Here is a 9,570-nt window from a genome sequence, read left to right on the forward strand (position 1 = left end):
TCCCCTTTTCGTTTCATGTTTAGTCGATACCACTAGTGCCTTCCAGCATGATAAAACAATATGCGACCATATGAAATAAAAATGCAATGCATATTATTCATAATGCCATCACATATTTGATTCATCAATTTTGCAATCCATACAATGAAATGAAGCATACAAGTACTTTGTACTGTTTATCTAAAAAAAATACTTTCTACCAAACAAAGAGAATTAAATAAGTTGTCCCGTCTAACAAGAACAAACTATGAACATACAATATATTCTTTTTCAAGAAATGCAACTATAAAATACATATTGTTGTTTAGCGGTATAGCACACAAAGCACATGGATTTACCATTGCTTGCAGTCCAATCCTTTGATGTGGCAAAACATTCGGAACGTAATTGCCGATGCAAAGCCCACTCCAAACCCCAGGCCAACAAATGTGAAGAGAAGGATGGCATCAAGTCTATCCTGCCACAAATTATAAGGTTCAGGAGGGGCCAATGCACTTGAAGCAGTTGAATCTGTAGTCTCACATTGTTTAGAGAGCGGATTTCCACATAGCCCCACGTTGCCTTCAAATGAACTATTGGGAAATGACAAGAACTGGTTACCCTGCGGTATTCTTCCAACCAAGTTGTTGTATGAAAGATTCAACCAAGCAAGAGAGGTAAGAGAGGTCAGCACTTGCGGGATTTCTCCTGAAATCCGGTTCCAAGAGAGGTCCAACGATTCCAGCTGAGACAAGTTACTGAAGCTAGATGGCATTTGTCCCGTGAAGTTGTTGGATGACATATTAACCCCGTGAAGCGAAACAAGATTCCCAATTGACTCTGGAAAATGGCCATCAAATGAGTTGTTTGAGAAATCGATTGCTTTGAAAGTAGTTAGAATCTTGGTGAAAATAAGGTCGGATCCCTTAAGTGTGATGGTAACAGTGTCTTGATAAAATCCATGCGTTGTGTTTGTGTAATAGCCTAAAACTCGTCCCTCCTCGTTGACATTTTCCATCATTGCTTTGAATTTATTAAACCATCCTTTTGGCAGGTGTCCATAGAATCTGTTGGAAGCCAAACAGAGTATTTGCAAACTAGGGAACTGGTTGGTGGTTCCATGGTCACCATCAAGATCCCTTATTGTTCCATTGAGCTGGTTGGACCGTAAGACAAGGACCCGAAGCTTTGGAAGAATGTCCAACCAAGATGGAAAGGAACCGCGGACCTGATTGTTACCAATATCAAGAAGCTCTAAGTCTTGACAATTTAACAATGCTCTTGGTAGTTCACCTTCAATTTGATTTCTGTTCAAATCTATTGTTCGAAACTTGCACTCCTCTCTAATATTTTCAGGGAACGTCCCGTTGAATTGATTTTCTCTCAACTTCAACACAGTTAGTTTCCCACTTCCAATAAGGCATGATGGGAGTGATCCACTAAAATTGTTATAAGACAGGTCCAAGATATTGAGATGGCTTGCACTGCAGATGGAAGATGGTACATAACCATTTAATTTATTCTTGGACAAATTGAGGTAGAAGCTTCTAATATATCTTCCAAAGTCAGGAAGAATGGAAGAGAAGTTATTGTTTGAATAATCTAATACATTCCCAGACACTGCAGTTACCGGTATTGGTATGCTGCCTTGAAGCCTATTAAAGCTGAGATCAAGAGCAGTTAGGCGTGGCATATGAACAAGAGAAGGAAACTTCTCCAAAGCCGTGAACATGTTGCGCGAGAGGTTCAAACTCTCAAGCTGGTCCTTCCAGTTCTCCCATACCCAACTTGGTATAACATCATTTATTTGATTACTTGAAAGGTCAAGAACGGAAACTTTATCTAGATATCTCAGTGAACCCGGAAATTTTGTGAGGTTGCAGGATGCAAGGTGTATCTGGTAGATGTTAGGAAGAGATTTTAAAACGTCAGCACCTTCTTCGTCGGCGATTGATAGCTTGTTATTGGATAGACTAAGAAAAAAGAGTCTCTCCAACCTCCAGAAAGGGCTTAGTTTGATTGTGCCTGACAATCTATTTGATTCAAGGTTGAGGTATTCAAGATGTTTAAGCTGAAGGATTGATTTGGGTATATGGCCAGTTAACTGGTTGTCGTTTATCTCAACAGTAGACAAGGATGAATATAGAGGGAAAGGAATGTCTTCAAGATGACCAGAGAGTTGATTGTTCTTTAGGGAAAGCACTTTCAATGCTGGAAAAGCGAACAACGATTGTGGAATTTTCCCTGCATGAAAAGGGCAAGTACTAGTCAAAATATGTTCCGGTGCTTCTGAAAGAAAATTAATACACATATCTTGATGTATCTATGAAAAAATATCAATCGAATTTTTGAAGAAAGAAGTAAATTATCCATTAATTTCTGAAACAATTCATGATTTTTAGGTGCGATACTGCGTTCATATACTCTTATAGCTAATTCAACCTATATTTCTGGGGGGCAGCCCCAGTGCATGTAGCTCCCGCTTGCGCAGGGTCTGGGGAAGGGTCCGACCACTTTGGGTCTATTGTACGCAGCCTTTCCCTACATTTCTGTAAGAGGCTGTTTCCAGGACTTGAACCCGTGACCTCATGGTCACAAGGCGGCAGCTTTACCACTGCGCCAAGGCTCCCCTTCTAATTCAACCTATATTTCTAACAAACTTAAATAACACTACTAATGCCCCCAAAAAATTAATTAACCAACATTTACAGATAAATAGTACAATTAATAGTTTAATAGAATATGTGGTTTTCCGCTATGGCTGTGTGCATCGCCTGCAGAGGCCGGGGGTAAACCCTCCTTTTCGAAAAAAAGGTAGTTTTCAGCTAAGTAAATTACTGAAGACTATGGTTATAGTAGCTGGAAATAAAGTTTCACTGTGAGTAGAAAAAGAGTTATGGTCATAAAAAGGTCAACAAAATAACTTCCTAACCAAACTATATTTCGATGTCATAGCACCGCGAGGTGTCTCAATTTGAGTGTAGCTTAATGTTAAGTGTGAACTCGCTAGAGGTGTGGTTAGGCAAGCAGTACACAACTAGAAAATATCAAGTACAAAAAAAAATCTGCAAAAATGTTTACTCTTTCTGTAAATACATGGGGTGACCTCATTGTTTCAGGTTGAAAAACAGAGTAATTTCCTTTTCTTAGCAATACTGTATATTTAAATAGATGAAAATTGTGTCAACCATGATATGCATTTAGCTAGGAACAAAAAGAAGCATTATCTGAGATTGTAGTTAGGATCTCACCGACAAGGCTGTTGTTCCCTAGCCGTATAACTTCAAGCCGGGTCAAGTTTGCGATTGCCGAGGGAATCGACCCAGAATGCCGGCAACCTTGGATACTCAACGTTGTCAACCTTGTAAGGTTTCCAATCCATGAAGGAACCGATTGCCCGGTGTAGTTGCAATTTTCCAAATCCAGCAGCGTCAGCTTTGCAAGAGTGCCAATCTGATCAGGCACTGGCCCGGCGAAACTGCAACCGTGCATGCGCAGGTGCGCCAAGCCCGTCAGATTGCCGATCCAAGAGGGTTGTGACCGAGAGAAATCATAGCCCTCGAGGTGCAGAGATGTCAGCTGCCTGATATCGCCAATCGAAGATAGCTCCGGGCCTACCGGGTCCGAGGAGCTCAACCCATGAAGCTCCAGAGTGTTCAGTGAGGGAAGCTTGCTCAGCGTAGAGAGCCCCTCGGAAATGCGTGTGGTGGTGAGGCTCAAGCTCTTCAGGGAGGTGAGGTTGAGGAGTGCGGTGTCGACGCGGTGGATCGTTGCGTCGATGTTGCTGAGGTTAAGGGAGATGACCCTTCCGGAGGCTGCGTCGCAGGCGACGCCCTCCCAGTGGCAGCAGTCTTTTCCAGCTCGCCATGACGGTAGGTTTGCATGTGTGAAGGAATGTTTGAGGTGGAGGAGGGCCGGGGCTTGGTCTGGGAGGCAGGGGACGGCGGTGGTGGTGTTGGCTGAAGCGTGCATGGAACAGGAGCATATGAGGAGGAGCGTGAGGATGTGGAGGTGGTGCAGAATGGGAGTAGCCACCATTTTGCTGCTGGCCTGCGGCTTCCAATGGTGTAGGACAGTAGGAGTATGTTCCCTTTATAAAGTGCAGATAGTGGGAACCATTTTGCATGGTCCGGGTCACGCATGCCGTGGTTGACAGGCTATTTGGTGAGAAAAATATTACGGTGGCTGTGGTGAATAGACTCAGCAGGCAGTCAAGATGCATGGTTCCTCAAGTCTTTGGTTTATGCTTGCATTTCTGTAGACATTTTCAGTTGCTTTTCCCACCTCAGGCATGTGGTAAACTTGAAGCCCACCAATAGAAACATTTGCTAGACTACCAGGCGGGCAAAAATACTCCGATCATTTTATTTTGTTTTTCGACCCATTTTCGTGAACTTCAAAGCAGAGCATAGTGGTTTCCAAAGCAGAGCATTGTGGTTTCTCTGCTGGTAGCAGGAACAGCAACACCATGTTTTGCTGCTGGAGGCTTTGTCCAACTGACCCCCAAAATGCTTCTTGTGTCACTTGGAAAGTGCACACATCCCATCGTTTTCTTACTTCTGGGTATTATCGAACGACCAAGACGCCAAGACCTGGTAACACCAGCATCCATCTTCTTTGTGATCTTTCTATGAAATTACTGCTGAGACTTGCAAGTCGTCCTACACAGGCCCTTTGGGTGTTGGTCTAAGAAGAACCTCAAGCAAAACATCTGGAACGGACAGAGAGAACTTTTCAAAGGTTGAACTGTTCTCTGGACTGCTTTCCGGCTTCGAGTCAAGTCACGCATTTCGTACTCTTCAAACGTAGTAGCTCCCGCATGACTGTTCTTTTCTTTCTGTTGGTAGCAGTTTGTCACCATTTGCCTGCGTGTGTCACTCCAAACTGTCATATAATGCGGAAAATTCTCGGTCCAGCGAAGGGGACAGATTACCAAGAAACAATTTACTCATTACTTATTAGTGTGTCCTTCGTCATCAACATACTGACGGTCAAAGCTAGGGGTGGTTGATTACACACATTGTCGGAGGACCTGCGATCCTTACTCGTACAAAAAGCATGGGCTGGTTTCTTCAGTCTTTGCTACCTCTGCTCCACCGTGTTACCCACAGTTTTTAACAAACCGATTAATTGAATTTAATAGATTGGGCATTGAGTTAGTCCTGCTATCCATTGATTAACTTCAGAATTCAAATCACTCACCCCTCTAATGATCACTAGAAAACCTAAGAACCAGACTCACGTTCCCTCCATTCACTTATACCATGACTGTTTGACCTTGTTGGACTTTGAAAGCTCAAAGCGGAGCATGAAAAGACTTTGGTTTTGTTGACTATGGTGATTATACTAAATGTAGTCCTGCCGTCATTTCCCATCAGGACTGGGCACTGATATTAGGCTTTTACGCTGCTGGCATCAGAGAGTAATTACGTTGGGCTCTGATAGATTGCAAAGAAACTATGCAATAGGTCCAAAGTTAAGCTTAGGCAGATATAATAAAGTAACTTCGACATACCAGAAACCCTTGCAGTTTGTTAGCATCGGATCCAGCCATGTTGCCCAGTTGATCCCATGTAGGCTTCCCAGAGTTAGCTGCCATTTTGTCACATGTAGACCCCCTGAGTGAGTGCAGGCTCTTACAAATCCCTCATTTTTGAAAGAACAGATTGTGACCATCATGACACTGACTGATCATGCTCCTCAGCAGAACCAAGGAAGTCCCACAAAATAGATTAATGCTCCGCTGCTGCAATCAACATGATAAGTTAGCACTCCAGGTGATCAACAATCTAAACTCAACTCCACAAAAAACAGTATGGCATACCAGATATTCTTGCACTCCACGTTCATAGAGCTTTTCAGGAATTTAGCAACAGAGACAGGAGAAAGGTTTTAGTGCAGATAACATAATTATTTCAGGAAAGCGCTTCAAGAGAGAAGAATCACAAACCCAAAGCTCAGTGAGATCTCATCCTTCGGCCAACCCCGCCATATATTTGGTGCGAGAAGCACGAACCTTATCGATATCCCCCGATTTTTTTTCAAACATTGTACTAACTGAAAAGGAAAACACTAGTGCGTAGATAACAACCACAAAGCTCAGACCAATCAGTCTGTCACAAAACAGAACAACAGAAAACCAAAAGCATACAAGAGATTTATCAACTAATCAGGCCAATCAACATTAAGCTAGTCAGGCAATAATTTTATCAACAAAAAGCATCTACCCACCTAAAAGTTCATACAAGATAATACTACGTACAACGAAACAACATTGAAGTCAAGACAATGAAGCAGCTCATTTCGACCTATTGCATCGTCGAGCGATGATCTCATTCTGCAAGCTCATGTAGAACTGTTGTTGTCGCCCAGTCATAGCACTAATATCCATATCCATTATTCTCGCATCTTCCAACCTTCTCTGAAGTTCTAACTCTCTTTCCCTTACTTCCAGCTTCTTTCTCTTGAATTCTAACTCTCTTTCTTTTACTTCAAGCTTTTTTCTCTTGTGTGCTATCATGTCTATTCCATTTGCAATCCTCTCTTCTTCTAGTGCACATGCTTGTTCAAAGTGCTCATCTTCCTTGAGCTCTTTCACGCTCTCCGCCACTCTCTTATTTGACCACAGATGATTTGCCGCTTCCATGTAAATATTATCATTTGGAGAGACAGAACTTTTACAAGGTTGTAATTGTTCTTTCTCCGCCATACTACCTATTGGTCTTTCCAAAGGCTCATTTTCTGGAGTAGGAACCTCCGCTTCACCATCAGGCCAACTTGAGTTGGACGTGTCTGGACTTGAATTGGGTGTCGTCTTCTGTTTTTTCTGAGATAACATATCAGTCCATTTTTTATGGAGCTGCAAGGTATTCCAACAATGCAAGAAAGCGAATGCTTTCTTTTCTTCTGCCTTGTACACTTCCAATGCCTGAACAATCTGTGCAAGTATGTCTTGTTAAATTACACAAAACAAATGTAACTACATATTAAAGAGATAGGTGTATACCTTATCTTTGTCTGTCACCACGCTTCTATGCCCAACACGGTCATAACATCTACAGAACTTCTCTACGTGTTCTTGAATGGTTGACCAACGCTGCAAGAGAGAATTTTGACTATGATCTGACTCGAAGTTCCTGTTCTCGTGGAAGTAACAATGCATTCTCTGCCAGTAAGTAGAACAAGTCTGCTCATTCCCTTGTGCTGCATCCATACTGATATTTAGCCATGCCAACACCAACATATAGTCTTCCTTATCGCTGAAATTTTCTGTTCTCTTGATGTTCGTTGGCATGGACTGAATAGCTTGTTCAATTGGCGATTGTTGCTCCTCAGCTGAGCTACTACCAAGTTGACGGTCATCCCAAAATGGTTCCTTGTTTCCTTGATTCAACAAGCTCCTATAGGTATAACCATCCATTGCGGCAACCTGCATCGCAAAATAATAAATTAGTTTTCTCTTGCTGCCACATAACAGACGGCACCATGAATATTTGCTGGAATAGTTCAATTATAATCTCTGTCTGTGTCCAGTTAGGGTGAGAGACACGTAGTTTTGGTGTGATAGCGTCAACTCTTATCCAAATTAATTAAAACCAAGCAAATTTTGCATTCCCCTATTTCTCTGTGAGCTCTACTCCAGGCCTTCCAGGAGGCCATATGAACCAGTAAGGGAAATTCGTCACCCTAATGGCAAAACTACCACCGAAAAAGGTCCAAATGTGTAAGAGCACATCCTAGTAAAAAATGCAGTGTGAAGGTAGGCACCGCCATAAAGCTCGCATCAACTTGTGCATCAGAAAACCTGATCAAAGCCCTAGCTGTTCAGTGAGATGAGGGCATGGCAGTGTGCCCAAGAGAGGGTGAGACGGGGGATGGTATACCTGAAGGTGGGGCTTGTGGTCGAGAGGCTGCTCCTGGAGGGCGCACTCCATGGCCTGAACCTGGAGCTCGTGCCCACAGTCCCCTCCGTCGTCCGAGCCCGAGTCCTCATTTTTTGGACTACGAGCCTCCGCTTCATCGTCAAGCCGAATTGAGTTGGTTCCAAGAGGAAATGTACCCGGACTTGAATTGGAGGTTGTCTTCTGTTTTTTCTGAGACAACCTATCAGTCCACTTTTGATGGGCATGTAAGGTATTCCAACAATGCAAGAAACCAAACGCTTTCTTCTCTTCTGATTTGTACACTCCCAATGCCTGAACTATCTGCGCAAGTATGCATATGCCTTAACAAAATTGTATGGAACATGTGAAATTACAAGCAGATTAAAGCGATAGGTGCATACCCTTTCTTCCTCCGTGATCCCGTTTTTACACCCGATCCGGTCATAACACCAGCAGAATTTCTGAACATGTTCTTGAATGGTAGACCAACGGTGCGTGAGGGAATTTTGATTGCGATCTGACTCGAAGTTCCTGTTCCGGTGGAAGTAACAATATATCCTCTGCCAATAAGAACGAACTTGCTCGTTCCCTGGTGCTACTTCCATGCTGATATTCAGCCATGCCAACACCAACATATTGTCCTCCTTATCGCTGAAATTTTTCGTTCTCCTGCCCCTTGATCTCACGGATCGAGTAGACCGTTCAGCTGGCGACTGCTGCTCCTCAGCTGGGATACAGACTTGACGCTCGTCCCAAAATGTGCCGTTGTTTCCCTGGTTCAGCGAGCTCCTGTAACCATCCGTTGGGGCACCCTGCATTGCGAGACAACAAATTAGTCGTCTCTCCCAGTGAACTGCGGCTGTGTAACACAGGGGGCACCATGGATATATGCCGGAATAGTTCAAGTGTGGTCTCTGTTTTTCTGTATCCAGTGAGAGAAAGAGATACACATGGACATGGTATTTACAGTATGTGATAGCATCAATTCATATCCAAATTAACCAGGGGAACCAAAAATTATTTGTTCCTTTTTCCCTGAAAAAGAATCATTTGTTCTTTCCCAGTTCCACTATTTCAGTAAAATTCGTCACCCTAATTGCGGAATTGGCGAAGTAAAATGTCCAAATGCGTGGGATCACCCCCTAAATCGAGAACCAATTGTGCAGGCAGGCAGGCAGGCAGGCGCCGCCGGGAAGCACGCATCAGCCCGATCAAAGCCTTAGCCGGTCAGCGGCGGCGGCGCGCGAGGGAGAGCGCAGCAGGGTACCTGCACGTGGGCGAGAGGATGTCCCTGGATGGCTCCCCGCATGGCCTTGATGCGGACCCCGTCGAAGCCCGGGGGCGGCCTCCCGGAGGTGAGATTCTCCCCCTCGGGGGCGCCTCCGCCGGCGACGCCCGCCTCCGGCAGGCCCTCCTCCATGGGCGGCGTACCCGACCGTGCGTCAGTCACACACAACAAAAACGACGCGACCCAGCTGGGGTAGCTGCGTTTTTTTTTCTCTTTTACCCCTCTTCCCGTTTCTCCGCATTTTTCCGGGGAAGCGCCGCAGGAGTACCGAAATTCAGACGCGGCCCATGGTTTCCGTTTGGAACAGTATATATTCACAAGACAAAAAAACATTCGGGCAAAGCCCATAAACGTTTCCAGACTCTCTTCCTACCCTAGTTTAGTGTCAAAAATGCTTTTATATTATGAGACGAAAAAAGT

General features: G+C 44.1%; 2 protein-coding genes across 5 annotated transcripts in view; both read right to left on the reverse strand.

Annotated features, from left to right (window-relative positions):
- The window catches only part of LOC119322662 (receptor-like protein 54), a 10,347-nt gene extending 4,304 nt beyond the window's left edge, over positions 1–6,043 (reverse strand). The window contains exons 1-5 of one of the 4 annotated variants that reach the window (XR_005155791.1): positions 5,804–6,043; positions 5,495–5,725; positions 3,231–4,844; positions 523–2,223; positions 339–452 (exon numbers count right to left, since the gene is read on the reverse strand). Coding sequence is in view for 2 of the 4 variants with exons in the window: in XM_037596151.1 (XP_037452048.1) it covers positions 335–2,223; positions 3,231–4,017 (2,676 nt within the window). In the remaining 2 variants the exon portion in view is untranslated. Of the gene's footprint in view, positions 1–334; positions 2,224–3,230; positions 4,845–5,494; positions 5,726–5,803 lie in introns of those variants that run through there. The other 3 variants (XM_037596152.1, XR_005155789.1, XM_037596151.1) reach the window with 3 other exon arrangements.
- Positions 6,044–6,169: 126 nt separating this feature from the next.
- On the reverse strand, positions 6,170–9,323 carry LOC119322663 (glutathione S-transferase T2-like). The gene is made up of 5 exons (XM_037596153.1): positions 9,130–9,323; positions 8,264–8,674; positions 7,863–8,183; positions 6,986–7,408; positions 6,170–6,916 (listed from the first exon to the last, which is right to left on the reverse strand). Exons 1-5 carry the CDS (start codon positions 9,280–9,282, stop codon positions 6,278–6,280), a joined length of 1,947 nt encoding a protein of 648 aa, XP_037452050.1. The 5' UTR covers positions 9,283–9,323; the 3' UTR covers positions 6,170–6,277.
- Between the last annotated feature and the right edge of the window lie 247 nt (positions 9,324–9,570).

Source organism: Triticum dicoccoides, chromosome 6B (assembly GCF_002162155.2).
Source record: "Triticum dicoccoides isolate Atlit2015 ecotype Zavitan chromosome 6B, WEW_v2.0, whole genome shotgun sequence".
NCBI classification, from domain to species: Eukaryota; Viridiplantae; Streptophyta; class Magnoliopsida; order Poales; family Poaceae; genus Triticum; species Triticum dicoccoides.

Excerpts from the sequence above, each read along its gene's own strand:
- LOC119322663 (XM_037596153.1), bottom strand. The coding sequence starts at position 9,282 with ATGGAGGAGGGCCTGCCGGAGGCGGGCGTCGCCGGCGGAGGCGCCCCC. Across the intron at positions 8,184-8,263 it reads GGATCACGGAGGAAGAAAGG|ATAGTTCAGGCATTGGGAGT; the intron begins GTATGCACCTAT and ends ATACTTGCGCAG. Across the intron at positions 7,409-7,862 it reads ACCACAAGCCCCACCTTCAG|GTTGCCGCAATGGATGGTTA; the intron begins GTATACCATCCC and ends TTTGCGATGCAG.